This window comes from Rhinolophus ferrumequinum, assembly GCF_004115265.2.
Source record: "Rhinolophus ferrumequinum isolate MPI-CBG mRhiFer1 chromosome 15 unlocalized genomic scaffold, mRhiFer1_v1.p scaffold_54_arrow_ctg1_1, whole genome shotgun sequence".
Taxonomy (NCBI): domain Eukaryota; kingdom Metazoa; phylum Chordata; class Mammalia; order Chiroptera; family Rhinolophidae; genus Rhinolophus; species Rhinolophus ferrumequinum.
The window spans coordinates 1,705,574-1,731,026 of record NW_022680357.1 but is presented as its reverse complement, the minus strand read 5'-3'; the positions used below and the strand labels follow the sequence as shown (position 1 = coordinate 1,731,026).

The window sequence follows — 25,453 nt, the reverse complement described above, 5'->3', positions numbered from 1 at the left end:
CTCTCGCAGCGAGCACACAGGCGGAGGCAGACCCAGGCGAGACAGCAAGAGAATCGACAAGCTCAGAGAGGTACGCGCTGCCACGCAAGGTGGAGTGACCCCGGGTGATCTGCGTGGAGCAGGAGCTGCCCTGTCTGGGTGTTTTGCTGCCCCCCCCCCCCGCCCCGTCCCCAAGCTTTCCTGAGGGAGGCAGATGGATGTTCATTCAGGGCCGCTGAAATCCCCCTGGCGTCCAATCCAATAGGTCAGACACCTTCCTTGGGAAGAATACCCAGGTGACACTGGGAGGGTTTAATTCTAGAAGTTTCTCCCAGCAGCCAGGCTGCTCAGAGGCAGAGGGTATATAGGCTCCCTCCACCCCACACCCAACACGTGTGCACATGGCCCCTGGGCTATTCTCTCCTCTCTCTCTCTCCCCGTCCATCCAGTCCTTCCTCCCTTTTCCCGCACTTCACCAGGTTTCAAAGCCCCTGAAAACCTTTCCGGATTTCAACTACTCCTTAGACCCGCCATAACCTCACGCCTACAGAGAAAAATCCAACAGGACCCGGTGGGATGAGGCGGGGTGGGGGTTCGGGCCCTTCCCGCTCCCTCGGTCCATCCCCCCCCCCCCCCCCGCCCAGGTCACCACCTTGTCCTCAGCCAGGAGGACGGCAGTAGGCGCCTAGATGAAGTGCAATCCACCACGTCTCCAGCGGGTGACGGGAGACCCTGCCCGCCCTCCCCCGGGCACGTATCCTCCTACCCCCTCTGCATTCATGACCTGCCTTGCATCTCACCTGCCCCCATGCTCTGAGCCTCATGGACTCCCCTCAGTGCCAGGCACAGGCTACTGCTCCGTCCTGAGAGGCCACATGTCCCAGGGACTGACCTGGTTCAAATCCCAGCGTCGGCACTTACCAGCTGTGTGACCTTGAAGAAGTCGCTGTACCTCTCTGAGCCTTGATTGCACATCTAAAAAGTGGGGACACAACAGTCCCTACTACCTCACAGAGGTGCTGTGGAATTAGCACCTAAGGTGTTTAGAGTCGTGCCCGGCACAGGGCAAGTACCACGTAATTGTTGGCTGTGCTCATTATATGAGAATCACAGCCCTAAAATCTAAAGCGCCATCTTCCTCTCCAACCTGAGCTCACCATTCCTGAACTTTATCCAATGCATCTGTAGCAGAAGGGACAGGAACTCACACACACAAAAAACGCCCTCCCTGTGTCCAGCACATTACCTGGCTTGTCAAATTTGAGCCTTCCCAGGATGCCTCTGGGCCTTCCCAGGATGCCTCTGGGCCTTCCCAGGATGCCTCTGGGCCTGCCCAGGATGCCTCTGGTTCTTCCCAGGATGCCTCTGGGCCTGCCCAGGATGCCGCTCTGAGCCTTCCCAGGATGTCTCTGGTTCTTCCCAGGATGCCTCTGGGCCTGCCCAGGATGCCTCTGGGCCTTCCCAGGATGCCTCTGGGCCTGCCCAGGATGCTGCTCTGAGCCTTCCCAGGATGTCTCTGGTTCTTCCCAGGATGCCTCTGGACCTGCCCAGGATGCCGCTCTGAGCCTTCCCAGCATGTCTCTGGTTCTTCCCAGGATGCCTCTGGGCCTTCCCAGGATGCCTCTGGGCCTTCCCAGGATGCCACCCTGGGTTCTCCCACTGTGAGTCACAGGAAACCAGACCAGAGGGGCTAAGTGACTTGCCCTGAGACACACAGCAGCAAAATGACAGAACTGGAACACTCACTGAAGTAGGGGTTTGGGGTGTGCTCCAAAACCCTACTCTGCCTACAGCCCTGCCCGGAACCCCCAAGGAGTAGGAAACATGTGCAGGTGGCGCCCGGGATCTCTTCCTATGTCCTTCATTGCAGGCGGGGGCACCCGGCCGCTGCAGGATTTCAGCCCTGCCACTGGGCCACCTGCAAACCTGTGCAGGGATCTGTGCCTGCGCTCGAGGCTCATTGTAGGGAAGGTACCAAAAAAAAAAAAAAAAGAACAAAATTAGGACAGCCCAGCTAAGCTGAAATGCTCTCCTCGGAGAGGAAGGGAAATAAAATTTGATGAACCCCTGCACAACGCTCAAGTTACGGATGTGGACGGTGATATTCGCCCGGCTGCCGGGAAACATCCATCTTCTCCGCACCGTCGGGGCCCGAGCCGTTAGGGACCGTTCGAACGGGGGCACCAGCTGACAAAGCCTCTTGGCACGAAGCGGTCCTGCCTTCTGCCTCAGCAAAACCAGGTTGCCCACAGACGCCCCAGGCTCCCCCACAGCTCAGGGGACGACTGGTACAGTGTTAAGGCAGGGTTCCGACATCCGGCTGTTTGTGTGGCTGTTCCACACAGTCCCTGAGCGCCCTCCGTGGGTCCCAGCTTCCTAGGGGACACGCTCTGGCCACAGCTGCGGGCAAGGCAGGCCAGACGTCTGCCCGGTGAGCCCGACCTCCCCGGCCCCAGCTGCCTCACCCGGACACCTGCTCTGGGACTTTGGTGGCAGGGGTGGGGGTGGGGGGTGGTGCCGGGATGCTGACTCTGATGGTTGTGGGGCTCGAGCTGAAAGGGCATCAGGGCTGAGGTCTCCAAAGAAGAGATTTAGTCGAACCCGAACACACACACACACACACACACACACACACACACACACACATTTAATGAGCACCTACTAGGGGCCTGTCTCTAGTTCTAGCTGCTCAGAATACAGTGAGGACGAGACAGCACAGCCCTTCTATCGTGAAACTCACCATCTACACGTCGTCAAACAGATAAACAAACCGAATGAGGTCCGATTGTACAGGTGCCATGAAAACACAGCAGTGGGGTAGAGAGTAAGGAGCAGAGGGTGTCGGGGGCGTGTGCCAATTTAGGCCGAGTGATTAAGGGAGACGTCACTGAGGAGAGGCCCGAGTGAGCCAGCCAGGGGCGTTGTCTAGGCAGGGACACAGCAGGTGCAAAGGACCTGAGGCAGCGTGAGCTGGCAGTATTCAAGGCACAGAAAGGAGGCCCACGTGACAGAGGACATGACGGCTTCTGTAGCAGTCAGAGAACGGTCTCCCTGTGTGGCCCCCACCGTGGCCTGCCACGTGACCCCTTGGCTTGCAACCCTTCCACATGCCCCACGGAGAGTCCCACTCCTCAATGCGGCCCAGTTTCACAGTTTCCTGCCCCCTTTTCCTACTCAGACGCGGTGCTGAGAACCTTTCACTTCCCTGCCACGGAAAGACATTATGGCATGGCCAATCGGATCGCCCCGAAACAGACTCTGTAATAAGAATTTGGGTAAGGTAGTTTCTGTAGGAGGTGGTCCCAGGAAATATACTAACCATGTGCCTGCCTGTCCTTCCACATCCATCCATCCATCATCCATCCACCCATCCATCCATCATCCATCCATCACCCATCCATCACCCATCCATCCATCCATCCATCATCCATCCATCCATCCATCCATCCACTCACCCACCCAACCACACATACACACATACATACATACATACATACACTGCCATTGATTGTCACCTCCTCTGTTCCCAGCTGGACTCGGAGGATTCAGGTGACCAGATGTGGTCCCTTCCCTCCAGGAGCCCCCATCTCCAGTCGCCATCCCCAGTCCCGCTGCTGCTCCTCTTGTCACTTAGTGCTGTGACAGCCCAACGAGGAAACCTCCGCTCAGCCGTTTGCATGCCTTGGTTCTAAGACGTGTGGGGCCAAATGGCAAACACTCCAGTGCAATCTCCTTCCTGGTTTCTCGGGGGCTGCTGACCTAAGCCTGCGGCAACCTTACGCCCCAGGACACAGTAAAATGTCCCAGGAAGTCCAGCACAGTGGGGTCCACGCTGCCTCGTTCAGTCCGCCCCTTGCACCCACACCCTCCCACCCCCAGAACACTTCCGTCAGTCCGTGGTCTGACACCCCGGCCCTGCGGCCACTGAGACGACACCCCGGTGATGGCCAGAGGCGACCGTGTGCACTGACCTCTCCCGGAAGTACTTGATGGCTTCGGGGTCTATGAAGGTCGGCTCCTCCCGGTAACCCTGCTCGAAGACCTTGCGCTTGTGCCGGAACTCAATGACCGTCTTGGTGTAGGAGTTGAGTGTGGTGACAGAGGCTGCCATGCAGCAGGTAAAGGAGCCCCACGCCAGGCTGCCAAGAGGAGGAGAGAGGTGCCAGTGAGGGTGGGCAGGGGGCAGCGAGCCTCACCCGCCACACATCCCCCCCGTGCCCGCCGCACAGGGCCAGGTCTGAGCAGGGGCTGCCGGCCCCTTCACATCTGCTGGAAGACAGTCTGGTTTGACCCCTGTAATGCACAGGTGACAGAGGTCGTTCCTGGGAGGCGAAAGGAGAACGAGTCATGCCACCCAAGGGGGCCCACGGCCGGGGATGGTTACCGGGATACACGCCTGCTTGTGCTGCATCCTGGAGGGTGAGTCAGGGTTTGCAGGGCAAAGGCCATTCCAGGAAGAGGGCAGAGTGCGCGCAAAGGCACGGAGGCAGAAAGCCTCGGGGACCTGCCCCAAACCAGGAGGTTGGGCATGCTGGAGCAAGGGAGCGTGAGGACAGGGTTGGAGCTGAGGAAAGAGAAGTAGATGGAGGGCCAACACCCTACAACCTGGGTTTCCATGGGAGTCAAATTACTTTTGTTCAAATATATGGTGATGGAAGGAGAACTGACTCTGGGTGGTGAACACACTGTGGGATTTATAGATGATGTAATGCAGAATTGTGCACCTGAAATCTATGTAACTTTACTAACAATTGTCACCCCAATAAATTAAAAAAAAAATTACTTCTGTCCACGTGTGACCTTGGGGGAGATGCTTAACCTTCTGCCTCAGTCCCGACATCCGTTTTAAGGGACATAACAAGAGCACCACCTCTCAGGGTTGTTGCAAGGATTGAAGGAGACGACGATCCGTTGAAAAAAGCATCGTTGAGTAGGGCTTGGCACAAAGTAGGTGGCACCAACCCGAGTCTTACCCCGTCCCTCCCCCGCCCTGGGGGGCCCGCCTTGGCATTGTCACAGGCAGACCTGGAGAGAGCGGAGACCCAGAGCTGGAAAACGGAGCGGGCAGGAGGGCTGGAGGGCTCGGGGCGTGAGCAGAGGCTGCAGCCCGGGCTGGGCCCTAATGAAATACTTAAGTCCGGGGAACCAACGTGAGCAACAAGCCAGGTGGGGGACGGGCACCGGGACAGTAGAACGCGGGGCTGAGCTCCCTGGGACATTTGGGTCACGTGCTTCTATAGTCAAAGGCCCAATGTCATTGTCACCATTTATCATCACTGCCTCTTACCGAGCTCGCTAAGAGCTTGGGCCCACAGTCCTGACAACGGCCCCTAAACGCGCATCACTATTAGCTTTGCCCTCCAGACGGACGCTGAGGCCGGAGAGGCCGGCTCGCCTGCCTGTAAGGCCAGCGTTCTCTGTGTTCAGTGGTCACAGACGTGGTTTCACAGGGTCCTCATGGTAACTTGTTTGCAAAGAAGGCCCCCGTGAGCCACACGTCCTGGGGCTCATGGCTCCTTGGCTCCTTCTCGTTGAATCTGGCCCCATCATATGTCCTTGTACCACAGAATGCAGCAGAACTGACGCTGTCCCAAGGTCATCAAATAAACTCGTAGCTTCTGCCTGGATCTCTGGGAACGCTCCCTCCCTGCCGGGACCCAGCCATAGGCTGGGAAGCCGCTCCTGGGGGCAGCCCTGTCTGAGCCCCCGGTGCCCACGGCAGCCTGCCAGCCCCACGTGGGCCCGTCTGGGCCGCCCAGCCCGGCAGTGCCCCCGATGACCCCAGGGCCAGCTGACATACGACTGAGGCCACCCCCTGAGTGCAGTCAGCCCACTGAACCATGACAGGTGATCACACATTTTTATTTTTTGCCACTAAATTTTGGAGTGATGTGTGATCCATCAGCTGAAAACAGGAGTGCCACTCACAAGAGTTCCGCGTGGTGGAAACTCAGGCTACCCCCATTTTACGGCTGAGGACACCAAGGCACAGGGAGGGTGGGTGACTTGGCCAAAGTCCACAGCTGGCAAGAGTCAGAGGCAGGAGCTGCCACAGAGGCCCGGCACGGCCCGTCAGGGTCAGGTCTAACCCAACCCGGTGGGGTCAGACTCCTCACCAGGCGACCGTCACCTTGCTGAGCAGGGGTCCCTCCCGGAAGCTGGCCTCCCCCACCCGTCTCGAGCCCCTGTAGTCTGTCCTTCCCTGCTGGGCCAGCAGACAGAGGCTGCTGAGGTCCTGCCTTGGAGCTGGTCTGCTCTCCAGTGCCTGGGGCTCTGGGGCCAGAATTTTGACAAATGGCCTGACACATATTAAACAAGAGAGATGACACTGCAATACCCCTGGCGAGGCCCCAGCTGCGAGGGATGAAAAATAGAGTTGATCCATCTTGCAGGCCTCGGTGACAAGGAGAAATGGACCAGCCCCCAACAGGGGCTGCAAGTGAAATGGGAGTTGGCTGCTGCTTGGGAGGACGGCCCCCAGGGAGCAGAGCAGCAGGGCAGGACACCCGGCTTCCAGGGCAGAAGGTTCCCGTGGGAACGGCCGCGGGCTCGGTTCTAGGCGCCGAGTGCCAGGGCGAGAGCCAGGGCTTCAGGCAAGAGAGGCCAGTGGGAGGATGGCGTTCGGAATCCTGAGCAAGTGACTTAGCCTCAGTTTCCACAAATGCAATAACAGTTTATCAATAATGGTAACATTAAAAGAGCCGGTGTTCACCGAACACTCGTATGTGTCCAACAGTGCGTGCCCAGCCCCCGTGAATTGTCGTACTTACCCCCCGTGTTACCCCGTCGTCTCATAGAAGGCAGGTCGGAAGCATGGGCTCTGGAGCCAGACTGCCTGGGTTCAAATCCCGACTCTGCCACTCACAGGCTGGCGTACCTTGGGCACATTACTTAAGTTCTCTGTGCTTCCTTTTACCCTCCGCGGAGGGCCCACCTCACACATTGTTGCGATGACACGCCCGTGGTCAGTACACGTAAGAGAATCATACAGATGGCCAACACTCAAAAATGTCCATTCCGTTCCTTTGTCTCTGGCTCTAACTCAAAATAACGAACCTCCAAGGTGAAGATCTCAGGAAGGAACTGCCGGTACGGGAAAGGAAGGATGGATAAAAGGGAGCCAGGGCCTGTGCCGGGCTCCCTGCCACGATTCCACGTAAAGGGAGCCAGGCATGGTGTTGACGGGTCAGAGTCTCTTTAAGCCACACAGAGAGGGGGAAGGGGCAGAAACGTAGCAGGAGCCCCCGCTGGTCTGCAGTGGGGTCTTGCTTAGTCATAGCTCTTCCTGCCCCATCCTGACCACCTTTCCCCAAAGATGCTCTCTCTCCGCCACGTCCTTCCATCCGCTGTTCCCGCTGCCCAGCACACGAGCTTATCCCCCCTCTGCCCGTTTTCCTGACCACATTCTTTCCTGAGGACACTCCCAGCCGGGAGCTGTGTCAGTGACCCCTCCTCTGTGCTCCCACAGTTGTCTGTGGGGACCCACCCCCTGCATCATAGCGCGGTTCATGTGTCTCAGTCGGGGTGCAATGCCGTACACCCACTTCCCTGCCGCTGTCCCTAGGCGACTGGTCCCAAGTACGTGCTCAATAAACGTGTTAAATGACTGAGTGGATAAAGGGTCCCCAGCCACCAGAACCAGACCTGCTGACCCTGGGGAACGGACAACTGTGGTCACTGTCTTTCCAGCACATATTCCTTCTTCTGATAACAGCCCACTCCATCCCCACCTCACCCGCAAATTTTCCACTGGGGACCTCCCCTTTTCCTCTCTCTGTCCAAGGGTTTGGGTGGGGCCAACACCATCCTCTGGACCATGTGACTCAGGCCAGGCCAATTAGAGTGGACCATGTGACTCAGGCCAGGCCAATTAGAGTGGACCATGTGACTCAGGCCAGGCCAATTAGAGTGGACCATGTGACTCAGGCCAGGCCAACAAAATCATTGGTTGAGGGATGGTCACATGAGTTCAGCTGAGACAGTGAAGGTCATAACCAGGGTTTTGGCTGGAAATATTGGAAAGAAGACCCATCTCTCTGCTCATATTGCTGCATTTGTAAGATGTAAGCCTAGAACTGGGCATGCCAACCTCTGTTGCTGTCTCTTGGGAAAAAGATGCTTGTGGATGGAGCCATCACAAAGGGAACAGAGACAAACAAGAGGGAGAGAATGACTGAGTCTCTAATGAATCCCCCCCAATCGCCTGGATCCAGCCATGCCTGAAGCAGACTTTGGTTGCTCACTCAGCATCCATTCCACCCACTCGCCATTTGAGAGTTTTCGACTCATGCCCAGCTCCAGAGATGGGCCTGGTCAAGCTGAGCTAATAAGCTCATGACATTCCCCCAGCCGTGGTGCTTATTCAAGAGAGAGAAAACGGCCTAAGTTGTGCTCATCAGAGGGAAGCTTGGGATTTTAGGCAACACTGGGGAAAGAGAAGCCCTGTCTTTCCCTGTATGTGAAGGAAGAAGCACCAGCCTCAGGAAGAGCTATCTGACCTCCAGGAGGGACGCCCGCCCAGGGACAGAGCTAACATGGGAGCGGGCAATGCTCAGACGATCATAGAAGATGAGAACTCAGGCCTGATGACATCAGCAATTCTGGACCGAGCGGACCCCGAAGTCCATGCCACAGCTGCACTTTCCATTTTCAGGAACCAGTGAGTTTGCATATCGCTTAGACTAGTGTGGGTGGATGTCTCGGTTACAACCCACACCCCGCTGGCTGACCCACTTGTACTTTTCAGTTACATGAACTAATACCAATCCTTGTTTACTTAAGCTTGGGATTCCATCACTTGCAAGCAAAAGAATCCTGACAGACTCTGCCTTTCTATTGCACACCATGCTCTGAGGTGCTCACCCTGCCCCCTCACTGGGGTCCCCCTAATCCGTTGGACCACCCAGAATCCTCCATGGCTCACAGGCCTGCAGGTCTCAATAGTTTCTATCTCCAGCAGCCACTAAGGCAGGGGTTGGCAAGCTGTCTTTGCCCAGGGCCAGGCAGTAAATATTTTAGGCTTTGTGGGTCATTCAGCCTCTGTCGCAACTGCTCAACTCTACCCCAGAGCGAGAAAACAGCCGTGGACAACATATAAATGATGACCGTGGCTGTGTCCCAATAAAACTTTATTTATGGACACTCAATTTGCATTTCACATCATTTTCCCATTTCACAAAATAGGATTCTCCTTTTGATTTATTTTCCAGCATTTAAAACGCAAAACCATCCTTTGCTTGAGGGCTGATTAAAAGAGGTGGTGGGCTGGATTTAGTCCACGTACCCTAGTTCGCTCCCAGGTCTAGGGTATCAAAGCACCTTGGGACTCTAGGCTTCGTACCCCGCCTTCCTCTGTACCCCGACTGGGCTGAGCTGAAGTCCCAGCATGCCTCGGGGCTCTGTGTCTGAAGGTCACAAGCCACTTACCAGAAGGACCACCCGTAGTCCCAGGAATGGGGTCTCCAGTCTTCAGGGCCAAGGCTCACGGTGACCTGGAACACTTGCGTGTACATCATGTGGGCTACCATTCCCAGGAGACCTGTGGGCAGAGCAGAGAGAGGCATCAGCAAGCCAGCTGGGGCCGTGTGCAGCGCCACCGGCCTGTTAGTGCTGGGGGAGAACCCCTCCAGCCCCGCCTGGGGAGGATGGTCGCCAGGACCAGAGCACAGGAGGCCAGACAGAGGCAGTTTCTAAGCCGGCGGACGAGCTTGAGTTGGAGCCAGAGAGCAAAGGGCAGCCCTGGAGAAACTGAAGCAAGGGAGACAGAGTCAGACCTGTGTACGGACGGGCAAACTGTCTCCGTTAAGAACCAGGTAAGTAAATATTTTAGGCTCTATGGGCCACTTGGTCCTGTTGCAACTATTCAGCTCTACTGCTGTCATGCAAAGGAGCCAGGGACAATATATCAATGGATGAGCATGGATGTGTTCCAATAAAACTTTATTTACAAAAGCAGGCATCGGGCAGGGTTTAGCCCATGGGCTGTGGTCTGCCAATGCCCGTGTCAGAGGGTCATTCGAGAGAAGCAGCCTAGAGAATGGTTTTCAAACTGCAGGTCTTTCTTCACTCACTAGACCAGTGGGTCAGGAAGACAACTCTACAGATTGCAACCAGCACTACAAAAAAAAAAAAGAATGGAATGGAATCGAACAGAAATATCTGCTACCATCGAATATAGCAGGAGTAAATATTGTTTTGAGTGCGTGTGTGTGTGTGTGTGGTGATTGTAACATGAAAGGTTTTTCTGTGGCTCGTGGTCAAAATCCTTTGAGCCCACTGGTTGGGAGAACTGTGATTCCAAGCCATCTGCGTAGGGACCCTCTCTCCCCCATGTCACCAGGCAGCACTGGGCAAAGCCCTTCACGCCTCTGAGCTCAGCTCTCCCAACCCTAAGATGGGGCTTGTGACAGCTAAGGGGAAGAAGAGTGGGTGAGACGAGGCCGCCTTGGGGTCTGGTGCCCACAGGACATGCACTCGTCACAGCCACCAGGGTTATTCGACACCTGGGGACCCTTCTCTGGGTGAACGATGGTATCTGGAGCCCTCATGGATGTCATGGTGCGGGGCGACCTGGCAGGGACCCCACTTTCAGAAGGAGGGATACAGTATTGATGAAGAGGGATGGGGTCGGTGACAAGAGGAAGAAAGGAAACCGGTAAGGCTTGTGCACCTACTGTGTGCCAAGCACTCTGTCAGACTCCTTCACTTCCATTGTCATTTCTTCACCTTCCCAACTACACTCTGAAGTGCATGGCCCTGATCATCGAACTTTCTCCAGAGGCTCCAGCGTGCTCGGGTCGCCTTCCAGTCCCTCGTCCCCAGGCCTGATGGAGACGGAGGGCTCGGAAGAGGTGGTCTGTGGCTCTGGGTCGGGATCAGCTCTCGTGGACACTTCCCACGGCTCTCTGACCTCAGATGGAGACTGTTTGCCAGGGGGGCACCTGAGTCAGGGAATCCAGGGAGAGGGTGACCACGGCAGGTGCTGAGCCCCCCCTCGGGGCCCCGGAAAGGCTCAGCCTCCCCCAGGCCCTCTCTGCCACACCTCATCCTTCATCGCCCAGCAGGTGTGCTGGAGCTTCTCTGCTCCTTCTGCCTTGGTTCCGTTGGAAGGAGGAGACGAGGGGGCAAGCCATATGGGTATCTTATTTTTATTTACTGGCACAATTCTTGGTGAACTTGCCCAAAGGTACATAACACATGCAGCTTATTTTTCAGAACAGGTGCGTGGGATTCCCTGATAATGATGTACCGTGTTTTATCCATCGATGATACCTGAAGTGACTTCCAGTTTTTGTTCTATAAGCAATGCTGCAATGAACACCCTTCTTCAGGTCTCACACAAATCCTCCCCGAGACTTGGCATTATAAACATTAATAATTTACCCATCGCGTGGTGAAAAATGACACCTCAGCATTGTTTTAAGCTTTGTCGTTCCCTCATTATTAACCATTTCTATTTCTTCTCCTACGAATGTGCCTGTCTGTATCCTTTGTCACTTTTCTTTCTTTCTTCTTTCTTTCTTTCTTTCTTTCTTTCTTTCTTTCTTTCTTTCTTTCTTTCTTTTTTTCTTTCTTTCTTTCTTTCTTTCTTTTTCTTTTTTTTCTTTCTTTCTTTCTTTCTTTCTTTTCCTTCCTTCCTTCCTTCCTTCCTTCCTTCCTTCCTTCCTTCCTTCCTTCCTTCCTCCCTCCCTCCCTCTCTCTCTCTCTCTCTCTCTCTCTCTCTCTCTTTTTTATCCATTTCATTATCCATTGGTAGGAATTCTTTATATATGCTGGATACTTATCCTGTTTATTAAATAGTTTACTGCTTGTCTTTTCTCATAGACAGATGTCTTTTTTTTTTAATTAAAAGACCTTACTTTTTTAGAGCCGTTTTAGGTTTACATAAAAATTGAGCAGAAGGTGCAGAGTGCCCATATGACCCCTCTCTCTGCTCCTGTGGTCACAATTGTCACAATTGATGAACCAATATCAGTACATTAGTATTAACTAAATCGATAGTGTGTGCTAAAGTTCACTCTGCGTCGTACAGTTGTAGATTTTGACAAATGTTAGTGACACGTATCCACCATTATTGTGTTGAACAGTTTCACGGCCCTAAAAATCCCGTGTGCTCCATTTATTCGTCTATCCCTCCCTACCCCAATGGAGTCCCTGACAACCATTGATCTTTTCATTGTCTCCATCATTTTGCCTTTTCCAGGATGTCAGAGCTGGAATCACACAGTGTGTAGCTTCTCATTTAATAATCTGGATTTAAGTTTCTTCCATGTTTTTCCATGGCTGAATAGCTCATTTATTTTTTACTGATGAACAATATTCCACTGTCTGGATGTACCATGGATTATTTATCCATTCACCCATTGAAAAAAGTCTTAGTTGCTTCCAATTTTGGGCAATAAAGCTGCTTTTGTCATACATTTTGATGTTTGATATAGTCAAATTTTATCAACTTTTTCCTTTTTGGTTTACACTTCCTGTGTCTATGTTAAGAAAACCAACACCATAAACACATTCTCCTAGACTTTTCTAACATACTTATAGGTATTTGTGTTAATTCATCTGGAATGGTGAATGGTGTGAGGTAAGGATCTAACTTAATTTTTTTGTTTTTTTGGAAGGGGAACAGGACTTTAGTGGAGAACAGTGAGTATTTCCAGGCCTTTTTCCAAGTCAAGTTATTGTCCTTTCAGTCTTAGTTGTGGAGGGCACAGCTCAGTTCCAGGTCCAGTTGCCGTTGCTAGTTGCAGGGGGCACAGCCCACCATCCCTTGCGGGAGTCGAACCAGCAACCTTGTGGTTGAGAGGACGGGCTCCAACCAACTGAGCCATCCGGGAGCTCAGCGGCAGCTCAGCTCAAGGTGCCGTGTTCAATCTTAGTTGCAGCGGGCGCTGCCTACCATCCCTTGTGGGACTTGAGGAATCGAAATGGCAACCTTGTGGTTGAGAGCCCACTGGCCCATGTGGGAATCGAACCGGCAGCCTTCAGAGTTAGGAGCACGGAGCTCCAACCGCCTGAGCCACCGGGCCAGCCCCAAATTAATTTTCTTAAATGAAAAAGCTAATTGCTTTGAACCCTTACAGAACAACCCAATCTCTCTGCACTGGTTTTAAATAACACATTCACACCATGTTCCAAGCCCCACGTATACCTGAATCTATTCCCTAACCCTCATCACTCTGTTCCATGGAGCTCTCTCTGTTCCTGTGTCAGTGCCACACTGTTTTACTTAATATAACTTATGGTAGAGCCTGTTACCTAGAAGGACATGTCTCCCCTCCTCACTGCGCAGTGCTCACTCCCTCTGGAATGGTTGCCCTCCCCAGGAGCCCTGCCCCCCGGCTGGACCCCAACCCCTTTCCTTAGCCCCCACCACTATCCTCCTGAGGTCTGGACCTTGCTCTCCAAACCTCAGCTGTTGCAACTTCTTCAGTTTCTTCCTCACACGAACAAGTCTAGGTGCTCTCTGATTATATGACCTCTCAGTGCCTTGGTTTTCTCATCTATAAAATGGGAATAGTAGCAGACATTAGCAATTCCAATGAGTATCCACTAAAGAAGGAATACATTCCTGAGAAGGACCACTCCTTCTATCAAGACAGCGGAGACAGAACAGTATTTTAACACAAAACCTCTCGGCTTGACCCAGAAGCTGGACCCCGCCTGCTGGCAGAATAATTAATTTTCTGAATTGTTGGTTTAGAAAAGCATTGATCTCTCAATTGAACTCCATTTATCCCCAAATCTGAAAGGCCATGCTTTAAGAAAATTCAATAGATGAAAATTGCAATTCACTCAAAGATTGATTGGTGAAATTCTTGGATTGCATTTTAAAGATGCGGCTTCAAAAACCTGACTCTCACCTGCGTTTCTGGAAGCATGTTTGTAAAGGGAGGTCCACTAACCGCTAGCATCTGTCATACGAACCCTCGGAGGAAGAAATTGTTTCCAATTCGTCTAAATTAAAAAGTGGCTTTCTGATGAGTTACAGCACCTCCTAAATTAGCAGTGGCTAAATGAACAAGGCTTTCCTGCCGTAGCAGCTTCTTAGAGGGACCCACTCCAGGAAAATCAGAGTTGTAAATCTCTTGCCCTCCTGTGGTTTCTGGAATCTCCCCACTCCTGACACCATAAACGGAATTCCCAGCCTGTGGGATGAGGCCAGCATGGCCCCTCCCTTCCTGGGGAACCCTGGAGGTGGGGGGTGCTGGCCAGGTCTCAGAGCTGCTCTGGACATGGTACCACCCGGAGCAGCAAGAGCTGTGGCGACGCCCAGCCTTGCCTTCACCAGTCAGACTGAGGGAGCCGAATTCTGTTGTCAAGTCCAGAGGGGCTGGCGTGGGGCCAGGATGAAGACACAATGTCAGGAGGGTCAAAGATGAGCCCAGAGCAAAGCACAGTGAAGCCAAGTCAAAGAGAGGGTCTGGTGTACTAGCTATGTGAGCTTAGGTAGGCTACCTCACCTCTCTGTGCCTCAGTTTCTTCTACTGTAATATGGGGATAACAGTTCCCACCTCATAGATTGGCGTAAGGATTAAGTGGTTTATGCTTCTAAAGTACTTAGAACAGTGCTTGGCACATAATAAACTCAATATCAGTGTTTCTTGAATGAATGAATGAATGAATGCATGAATGCCTGGGACTCACTGTATTGACTCACTAGACTACACACCAGAGCTGGGACTAAGTCTGTTTTGCTTTCCACTGAATCCCCAGCACCTAGCCCAGGGCCTACCACACAGTGAGTAGTCAATATGTGTTTGTTGAATGAATACGTGACCGCTGATTGCAAGGTACTTGGTGGTGTCAGGCTGCCTGGTGTGAAGATCTAGGGTCTGGGATATGTCGGGGCTAGGAGAGGGCAAGATGTGAAAACTTGCGAGAGCAAGTTGTCAGCGTGAGCAAATGTCAGAGTCATTCATTTATCTATCATTCACGTTCCAGACACTGATGGGGGATGGGTGGGGGAGACTGGAATTAACAGACAGGTGCCCTGCTCTCGAGGGTCTCACGTTGTAGTGGAGAGACGCAAACAAAGAGCACGCGATCTAAGAAACTGTCAGGTCGTGAAAAGGGCCGTGATGAAAATAACATAGAGCCAAGTACCAGAGAGTGAGGGCCTGGGGGCCATTTCAGACTGGGTGGACAGGGAGGGCCTCTCGGAGGAGGTGACATTTCAGCACAGGCTTGAAAGGGGAGCTGGAGGCAGCCACGTGGAGGTCAACTCGGGGGAAGAACATTCCAGAAAGAAATGGCAAAGCCTTAAAGGCGGGACACAGCCTGACCTGTCGGGGAAAGGCGAGTAGACACTGGCACAGGGAGAAAGAGTAGGGTGGAGAAGGCCAGGAAGGAGGGCAGAGGCCAGGTCCCCCAGAGCTGTGGCCTCAGTGAGGAGCCTCGCTTTAACTCTAAGGACGATGAGAAGCCAGGGGAAACCGTGAGCAGGGGCCTCATTTCTGTTTCAGGGTTGTTCTGGTTACTTTGCGAAGATAGATGATGGGTGTGGGGGAGGGGAGGGGCTGAACTGCTGTTGCTTAGAAACGGAGTTATTGGCAGGTGTTGAAGAAGATGGGGTCAACAGGCCCTGCCCATGGGCTGGACACGGGGGTGAGGGCCAGCTAGAGTCTAGGGGGACCTCGAAGGCTGTGGCTGGAGCAGTTGGGCAGCTGATGGTGCTATTTAGTAAGATGGAGAAGACACAGGGAGGAAGACGTCTGGGTGGGCAGAAGCCCACTTGGGCCGTATTTGTGTGACAGGCCTGTTTTATACCCAAGGTGAGATGTCACGCAAGCAGCTGGGTGTATACGTTTGAGGTTCAGGGGGCAGCCAGAGCTGGAGGTGTCACTGCATGGGTCCCTGGCATCTGTATGTGGGTCTAGACGACACCACCTGGAGAGAGACTGGAGAGAGAGAAGAGAAGGGCCCCAGATGGAGCCCGAGGGGCCAGCAGGAGACACCAGACACCGGCTGCAAAGGAGGGAGTGGCCCTTCATCAAAGATGAATGGCCGTTGGATTTGCCACCATGGAGGCAACAGGTGGGGACAGATGATTAACAGATGCTCAGCTGGAACAGGCTGAGAAGAAAAAGGAAACAGCCAAAATTCAAGAGAAGGCGGAGAAGGAGGCATAACATGCATGGCTGGTGGAGAAGCAGAAACAGGGGGGAGAGCTGGAGAGCGCCTGGGCTTCGAGGAGGGGTCCCGAGAAAGGAGGGATCCCCAAAGTGACCAACGAGGCAGGGAGAGAGTGATGGTGCAGGGGGTCCCCCCAGGGCAACTGCAGGGGCAAGGGAGAAAGAAGCCGGAAGTGTGGGCAGTTCTAGAAGACAGAGGGGTTGGCTTGGATGGGAGCTGGGACACCTGGCCCAAGGTCACAGGCAGGGGGAGTGCAGACCCCAGTGCTGGGGCGGCTTTGCCTCCCTCCTCCCCACCGAGGGGGGGGCAGGCCAGCAGCTGACAGCCCCCCAGCAAGGCGGATGGTGTGTGTGTGGGGGGGTGGGGGGGGGAGGGGAGGTTGAGGAGTGAGGAGAAGGTGTGAAACAGTGTTTTCAGAGCAGGGCAACACAGACAAAGCGGGACGTGCATGTGGCCGGTGGCGCGGAGCGGAGGGTGCGTGAGCGCGCTCTGTGCACGCGGGTTTAAACGGAGCCCAGGCAGCACAGCTGGCCCTGCCAGCGGTGCCTCCTCAGTCTGGGGGACACACAGCAGTGCCCGCCCGTGATTCCTCCCTGGGGAGCGGGTGGCTGGCTCCTGGCCCAGGAGACAGCTTCTAAGGACACCCTCCCGGTCTGGAGATGCCACCACCGGGATGGGATCTAAAGCAGACGCCCCGCTGGCTCCCAGCGTTCCTCTTGCATCCGGCCAGCCTCTCTTGCAAGATTGGATGCATTCTGCTGACGGCACGCTCCATTTAATGGAGGTATCAGGGAAGTGGCTGGTTAATTAACTTGTAATAGAGTTTATTTTAAAACATGCTCAGTTATTACTTAGACCACTCAGAGAGCACTCACGTCGACGTAAATATTCTTGTGTCTGTGGACGTGATCTGGATTTGCCGGCATCTCACGCACGTCCTGTCAGGGACACAGGACGTGGAGCGGCCGGTCAGCCCTGGGAGGAAGTTGAAGTCAGGTGACATATGGCAGGATGGCAGCAAAGGGACACTCCCTTCGAGGTGGCCGGACATTTAGTGAGTCACTGAGCATATACTGAGCTCCTGCTCTGGGCCAGGCCTCCTTCTCGCTGTGGGGACACAGCTGGGAACAAGTGACCTGGCCCCCAATGCTGTGGGGGACAGACAGACAAATTGGGGGCAGAGCAGCCACTAGGGCAAACCCAGGGGCCCCTGGGAAACCTAGCTGGGGGAAAGGCTTCCAGAGGAGGTAACATCCAAGCTGAGACATGAAGGGTCGGAGGGAGCGGGAAGGTGGGCCTGGCTGTGGGCACAGCGCTGGCAGAGCGCACAGGCAAAGCAGTTTGGTGGGGCTGCCACAGGCCATTCGGGCACGTGGGTGGAGAGAGCAGCCGCTGGAGGGATAAACAAATCACTGCACAGAAAGTTCCGGAGCCATCTTAGGGAGTTTGGATTTATCCTGAGGGCAATGGGCAGGAAATGGACAACGGCAAGCTAGCGAGGGGGTGAAAGGTCTCCAGCTGCTGTGTGGACGCTGAGAAGGGAGGTGGGAGCAGGGAGGCCCTGGAGGGGCAGAGTCAGCCCCCAGAGCGAGAGAGCACTTGGCCGGGCCAGGGTGCTGAGATTCGGAAGTGGGTGGGCAGGTCCATGGGGGAGCCACGGAGTGCCTGGCCCTGCTGGGATGGATGAATTCCAGCAAAGCCCTGGCTGAGGAACGGGGAGGGACTGGGGGAGCTGGTGGGACTGAGCCCATTCATATTGGCCCGAAATCTCCTCCCACAGAAAACTTTGAGATTCTAAAGGCTGGCATCTCATGACACCGATCAGCGGGGGGCCGACAGAAAAAGTAAATCTATTTTATAAATTGTCTATGCATATCTAAAATCCCCAGATGCTTGTCCCAGCAGGGACCAAAGGCTGACTGTGCCCTGTGCTCTCCCGCCTGGGGAGGGGGGCGGGACACCCATGCCGCCAGGCCCACCTGCAGTTAAAACCATCCCCAAGAAGCTGAGCTGATATGTTTCAAGTTTGCCGAGATCTATTTTTAAAGAACAGGCTATTTTTAGATACTCTCCCGAGATCCCGCAGCCTCTCCGGGTAGCATATTTCAGAATTTACAAAGTCCCTCCTTACAGAGAACCTAAATCTTTCCAGCTCCAATTTAAGCTCATTTCTTGCTCTGCCCTCTGAGGACCGGGGGGGTGAACGGCTGGCATCTCCTTGAAAGGAACCTTTCGGGCGTTGGGCAGTTACTGAGTCGTCCCTCCATCCTGTCTTCTTGGCACTCGCTCATCCTGGTTACTCCCTTTTCTCCAAAGGTCTCCATCTAGACCACTCGAGTAATTCTCACCACCCCTTGTGTGGATGCTGCCCATTTCTATTTGCCTTTCAAAGGGAAGTGGCTCACATCGGAGGTGGCATTTTATGGGAGACCTTCCCGTTTCAAGTAATAGGTTCACTAAACCTGTCCCCGTCCCCACATCCCCCGCCCCCCACCCAGCTTCCATCCAGCCCTGAGGCAGGGAACGGCTCAGACCCTGTCATCCAGGCGGGTCTGGAAGCGTCAGGAGGCCGTGACCCTGGTTCCTGGTGACTCTTGGGGTCGCCCAGGGCAATTTGATGGCGGAAGGATTTTTGAGATTCATAGGTATTAATGCTGTCGCCAGCATTCCCTGTTACCCGCCTTCATTTCAGTAGCTAGATATAAGGTCTCCACGGCCGCGGGGCACAGCTGTCACAGAAGCCCGAGAAAACAGGACTGAAAGTCCTTAGGGATTTCAAAAGCCTACAGGCAGGCAGGCGTTTGAAGAAAAGGTTTGGAAGAACCTGATCAAGCAAATCTGCCCCTCGCCCTGGAGACCAGGTAGACCAGTCACCTGTCTCCAGGTGTGGGGAGAAGAAGGGGGAGAGGCTGGTGGGTCCCAGCAGAGAATCCAGCTACCGAGACATGAGCAGAGCACCCTCTGAGGACCCCCGAGCCTGCACCTCACGCCCCGTCCAGGACGTCTCCAGGAGCACAGAGGAGTGAAGCCAGAGCCACGACCCGAGCGAACACCGGACATCCTGGGAGCCGGGCCATGTGCTTGCAGACACAGCCTGCATGTCCTCTGTGCAGAAAGAGTGATGGGATATTCATAAGCCCCCCAAGATGGAGGTGGGCCATCTCCCTAGAGGACGATGGTGGGAGAAGGAGGAGAGTGTCCCCTGGCCTGTGCCTGGGTGGGAATGAGTAACGCAAGCTGGCAATCTCACACGGAGACTCAGGACCCCTGGACGTGTACACACTCCCCTGCGCTCAGCCCTGCTCCCCTCTCCCTCGCCCTCTCCCACATCTCCACCCCAGAAAGTTACCTGCCGTGGGCACAAGGTCTTGACATTCTGCCCAGGCCTTGGACTAGCTTTGCCTCTGTAGTCAGGTAGGTGCCACAGGGCACCGTCTCAGCAGCTCCCAGCCAGCCCCACCCAAGCCTCTGGTTTCCTGCTGCTACATGGAGATCCCACACTTAGTAAGAGCGGGGTCCGGGAGCTGTGAGAGCAACAAACAGACAGACTGCAGGGCAGAAGAGACGGCAGTGCCAACGGCTCCCACGAGCTTCGCTGACCTGTTCAGCTCTCCACAGGTCCTTCTAGACACAACTGCCTGAGACTGAGGGAGACCATATCATTTATTGCCCAAATCAGAACACTTGAAGCGAAAGGGGCCACAATTAAAGGTGACCCTGGGAAACAGCAGTACAGGCGCTCGATAATGACAGTAGGAAAAATGAATGAGGGGATGAGCCTCAATCTCTCCAGGGATCCCTTCCCCCTTCCACCAGGGACTGACTCTTTGATGCTCACAGCAGTCCTATGAATGTGCCCATTTCACAGGTGACAAAAAAGTGTGTTGAGGAGACGGCAAGAGCCTAACAGACAATGGTGAATCCAGGAGCGACACCACCCCTGTCTCTTCTTTACCAAATTTTCATTCATTCTGCGTATATAACTACTGAACGTCTGCCACACGCCAGGCGCTGTACTAAGAGCTGGAGAAAGAGACAAACGAGACCCACTGGCCCCTGCCTGCTGGAAGCTTCCACTCCAGTAGGGGAGACAAACACAAGCAGAAATCCACTGCCAGGTCAGACAGGTAGGAGACGGGAGGTGCAGGGGCCACAGGAGCCCACATCTGGGGGCCTCAGTTCTGGGGATCAGGGAGGGTATCCCTGGGGTGTGGCGTTTCAGCTGAGCCTGAAGGAGCGGGAGGAGTGACCGGTCAGAGCTGCCGAGTATGGAGCAGAGCCCTCTGGGAGCTCACGCTTACTTTAGACCAGGAGTCTCGAATCTTGGCACAACTGCTATCTGGGGCCAGATAACCCGTGATGTAGGGGACTGTCCTGGGGTGTTTCGCGGCAGCCCTGGCCTCTATCCATTAGATGCCAGGAACTTTGCCTCCCCCTCCCCAAGTTGTGACACCCAAAAATGCCCCTGGGGTGGCGTGGGGGTGCTGAGGGAACAAAATCCTCCCCCATTCAGACCACTGGTTTAGATGCTACGTAAACATTTGCACAATGCTCATGCCTTTATTTTTATAGTTCTCTTCTACGGATTACAAGTGATACTGGCTTTTCATTTCCGGCAGCGCTCTGAGGACTCCTTTCCGAATAAATTCAAGTTTCGAAAACCAGTGAGTGATTTAGAGGAAAATGTTAACATAAATAATAGGACGTGATTTTGGGTGGCGAGGGTCGTGGATAGAGAACGCACACGGCTGAAAAGTGGGAAATACTGGATCGGGAGAGAGCGTGAGGCCCCCAAGGGCCCTGAGGCTGTGGCACATCTCAGGGTACACGGGGCCAGACTCTGGGGAGCCTCAAGCCCAGTGTGACATGCTTGGGAATCCCTCGGGAGCACAGCCTTTCCTTCTGCAGCTCAAGGCCAGTTTCCTCCAGCCTAGCTGCACAGCCTCTCTTGGGCTGGTCACCAGAGGAAGGAATTGTCTTAACTTTTGGGGCCCCTGGGGCACGAAGGATAAGGACCGGCAGGCACACCTTGCTTCACTGCGCTTTTGCCAGCCAACCCCCCGCCAAGCAAATCTATCGGCCCCATTTCTCCAACAGGCTCAGATGATGGTTGCCATTTTTCAGCAAGGAAGTATTTTTTTTTAATTAAGGCACGTGCACTGTTTCTAGATGTAATGCTAGTGCACACTTAATTGGTTATAGTCTAGTGTAAACATAACTTATATGGGCACCGGGAAACACAAAAAAAGGTCGTGTGGCTCGCTTTATGGCGACATTCGCTTTAATGGCTGGGGATCTGGAAGTGAACCTGCCACAGCTCTGAGGTCTGTCTGAGGCAAGATGCTTGAACTAGGAAAGGGGGGGGAGGGCGGGGAGGGGTTCTGCAATCAGTAGGGTGGGGGGTAGCACACTGGACACCCTATCCCACCGTCCTCAGGCATGTGTTCTTAGGGACCCCTGGGCAGAGCCCTCCCTGTGGCCCTTTTCTCTCTTTCTGCCTCTGGTTCTGTCTCTTTCTATCTTTGCCTTTAACTCTTACTCTGTGTGGTTCTCTCTCTCTCTCTCTCTCTCTCTCTCTCTCTCTCTCTCTCTCTCTCCCTCCCTCCCTCCCTCTCTCTCTCTCCCTCGCCCTCTCCCTCTCCCTCTCCATCTCTCTTTCTCTCATTCTCCCAGGAATATCTTGCTAAATGTGCCCATGTCACAGGGAGGAATATTCGCTGTATTCAGGCCTCCAGTCACCTCCCACTTGGCCCTAAGGGATCCTGTCCTACACAGAGAGACCTGTGATGGGTTTGGGGCTGAAGCCTCAGGTCCCCCTCCCTCCCTCGCTCACGCCTCCGCCTCAGCACAGAGGAGCCTTCATAACCGGCCTGGAGAACCTTCCTCCCAGAGCAATCCTTCCACCCCTCCCCTTGCATTAGCTGAAATGCAAATCCTACTCTTCTGGCCATTTAGGTTTTAAGTGCTCTGAGCTTCCACACTTCCCTGGAGCAACACTGGGATACCATCCAATTAGTTTCACTGCCCAGAAAGCTGCCTGCGCGGGAGGAAAATGAGAGGAGTGGCCGCCTGGCTGCAAAAGCCCCGGAGAGCACCTCCTCTGGACAGCCCTTCTTTCCCCGGGCACTTTACTTTACAGTTTGTAAAGCACCTGACTGTCCCAGGCCACATGACATCCTTGCCTTATCCCAGGGAGGCTCGGTTTCGTTACCCACTATTTGACACATAAGCAAGAGAAGTTCAGAGAAGTAAAGAAATCCACCCAGGGTAACACAGCATGGAAGAGTGTGTGTTCATATCCAGGTCTGCCCAAGTCCAATGTTTACCATTCCACCACAGCCTCATTTATTCATTCATTCATTCATTCATTCAACAAACATTTCTTAAGCACTTACTATATGCCAGGCTCCTTTCGTGGTGCAGGCAATACAGGAATATATAAGACAAACAAGCTCCCTGCCCTCCCAGAGCTGATATTTTTCAGAAGGAAGCTAGAAAATAAACCCACACAATTAAAATTCAGAGTTTAACCAATGCTACAAAGGAAAAGGGGCGGATGAGGAAAAGAGTGGTGGTTAGTGTGGCCAAGGCGTCAGGACAGGCCTCTCTGGGACGGTGACATCTAGGCTGAGACCTGAAATCCTGTTTGCGAGACGCTGAGGAACAGGGGAGAGTGACGGGTCCCCCAGCAAGGCCCTGCCAGGCTGCCACTGAGACTCGTGGCCACAGGCCCGGCTACCCTGCTCCTGACGCAGGCCTCCCAGGGCTGGGGTCTGCGTGAGTCTCCCCTCCTTAGGGTTCCTCTAGGAGTGGCCCTGTACACCCCACCCTGCACCCCCCAAGCTGGCAGAGGCCTTCCCCAACCAAACTGCCGAGTTCCCCTCCCAACCACTGATGGCCCTCTAGGGCGCATCACCCCACCCTGCACCCCAGACTAGACCCTCCCTCCCACCCTGGCCCTCTTCTGAAGCCCCATCCGATGCTGTCACGGGAGGCTGGACGGTGAGAACTCAGGAGTCACGCTGTCCGGGTCCAACTGCTGCCTCCCCCTCTCACTGGCTGCGTGACCTGGACAACTTGGTGAAATGCTCTGTGCCTCCGTTTCCCCATCTCATTGTGAGAATGTGCTCACACGGCTCTGTAAGTGCTGATGAGGCCAGGAGCTGCAGGTCCTCACGACTCTGACTGCAAGACTCCCGTTGCAGGGCTCCACCCGCCAGGTCCGACTTCAGCGGCTGCGGACAACACGCCTGCACAGATTCAGGTCTCCCCATTTCTCTGGACCCTGCTCTCCCACTCCTGCTGGCTCCCCGATAACCCCACCGCCCACCCTCAGCTCCCTCCTTTCCCCACCAGACCCAGGTCGACTTCATGACACAATGACTGACGCCTCTGTTTGGCCATGACTTGTCCCCGCCAAGGGGGTTCAGAAATGATATGTGTGTCCTCACAGAGAAGGGAGGGAGCTTGGAGAGAATGCAGAGTGGGATACTCCAGGCATACCGGGGCGGGAGGAAGTCCTCACAGGGTGACAGGGGCTACCGGGTGACCAAGCTGAAGCTGCCATCACCAGGTACCTGACGGCACAGCAGGTAGGAACGCAAGATGGACCATCTCACTGATTCCACGCAGGGGCTTTATGAGGGAGGAACTACTATCATTTCTCTTTAACAGACAGGGAGACTGAGGCTCGGAAAGGTTACGACCCTGCGTGGAGGGCCAGGTGGGCTGGCTCCCACGGGGGCACTCTTGGCTATTTCTCTGCTGCCCATGGAAAGGCCAGGCTCTCCAGAGAAATGATGCCATCACTGCCCTCCCACACAGCCTGCACCTCAGGAGAGGAGGTCTGAGTCAAGTTGATGACAAGAAAAATGAAAATCTGGCCGGGGAGGAGGAGCGACGAGGGTCATCAGAGGTGGCCTCGGGCTGCCAGGAATGGAGCCCCAGGAGGCTACGATCAGGAGAACCAGGCCAAACATGGGCTCAGGGCTGTGGCTGGTGACGCAGATCTTGCTTGTCTTGTCACTGGTGGACTTTTATGCGGTCTCCACCCAGTGGGTCTTCGAGTTCCCGGGCCTCACCAGGACTTGCCGTGTCCTGTGGGCAGCGTGTGGCTCGGCTCTGTCCAGAGAGAGGATGAGGAGCCAGCAGGGTCTCCGTCCAGCCTGCCCGATGCCCTGGCACACCGGCCCAGACATCCCAGCCTTCAGGTCTCAAACACGGGCCTGCCACCTGTCCATCTTCTCTGGACACCCAGCCATGTCCATCACGACATCTAGCAGGGAAGATCACTGCCCTGGAGTCAGGCCCAGGCCTGGAATCTCAAGTCTGCAACTTCCCCGCCGTGGGTCCATGGACATGTCACGCACCCCCGTTTTCTCATTCAGAAAGTGGGGAGAATAAACGCCTAGTTACATCCACTCATACAACCAATTCTCCTCGAGCACATACTGTGTGCCAGACGTGTTTCGAAGTCTTGGGGACACCATGGAGAGCAAGCCAGAGTCCCTGCCCTCTGGAGCTGACATTCAGTGGGTGACACAGACAGCAAACATGTCACGTCCAAGAAGAAACAGAGTGGAGACAGAGAGTGACCGGGAGAAGTTACTTCGGATGAGATGGTCAGGGAGGGCGTCTCTCTGGGAAGGGGCTTCAGGCTGGAACTTGAAAGGTAAGGAAGTCTGTCATGAGAACGGCTGGGGAGAGTCCCAGGCAGAGGGGACAGCAAGTGCCAAGGCCCTAGGACGGGACAAAGGGTCAGTGTGGCTGGAGCCTGGGAGGGAGGACATGAGGGGCCCAGGGGGAGGGGAAGGGCCAATGGGGGCTGGGATGGGATTTTATTCAGATCACAGCAGGAAGCCCCTGGAAGGTTTTCAGCAGGGGGGGGGTGACACATCCCCATTTATGCGTTGGAAGCACAAAGCACACAATAAATGCTTGATAAATGCCAGGGGGACTGATGTGGTCTCCACCCCAGAGGGTCTCAGAGCCTCCAGACCTCACCGGCCTGGTCCTGTCACATGGGCAGCGTGTCCCTCAGCTTTATGGCGGGGGGAGAAGTAGGAGGGGGCAGCAGCTTCTCCTTCCTTTGGCAGATTCTGTCAGCCGGCCACCTTCCCAGAGATAAACGGTGGGCAAGGCAAGCTCAACGCATTGTCTCAAAATAGCCACCAGGGAATTCCCAACGCCTGGGAAAAGCACACAGAAGACACTGTTTGTGAGAAGTGTTTTCCAAGGATGGCAACTGCCATCGAGGGGACAGGACACATCCTCCGAGGGGCTCTTCCACTCCCCAGCCATGGGGAGGAGCAGCACAGCCGCCTGGAGGGAGGGGGTCAGA

At 54.6% G+C, this 25,453-nt stretch overlaps 1 protein-coding gene across 2 annotated transcripts in view; it reads right to left on the bottom strand.

Moving 5' to 3' along the window:
- Positions 1–25,453, bottom strand: part of GSG1L (GSG1 like) — a 193,096-nt gene that overhangs the window by 20,823 nt on the left and 146,820 nt on the right. Inside the window, exons 4-6 of one of the 2 annotated variants that reach the window (XM_033101078.1) lie at positions 9,406–9,517; positions 3,951–4,118; positions 901–954 (exon numbers count right to left, since the gene is read on the bottom strand). In XM_033101078.1, coding sequence (XP_032956969.1) covers positions 901–954; positions 3,951–4,118; positions 9,406–9,517 — 334 coding nt within the window. The remainder of the gene's footprint in view (positions 1–900; positions 955–3,950; positions 4,119–9,405; positions 9,518–25,453) is intronic. The other variant, XM_033101077.1, reaches the window with a different exon arrangement.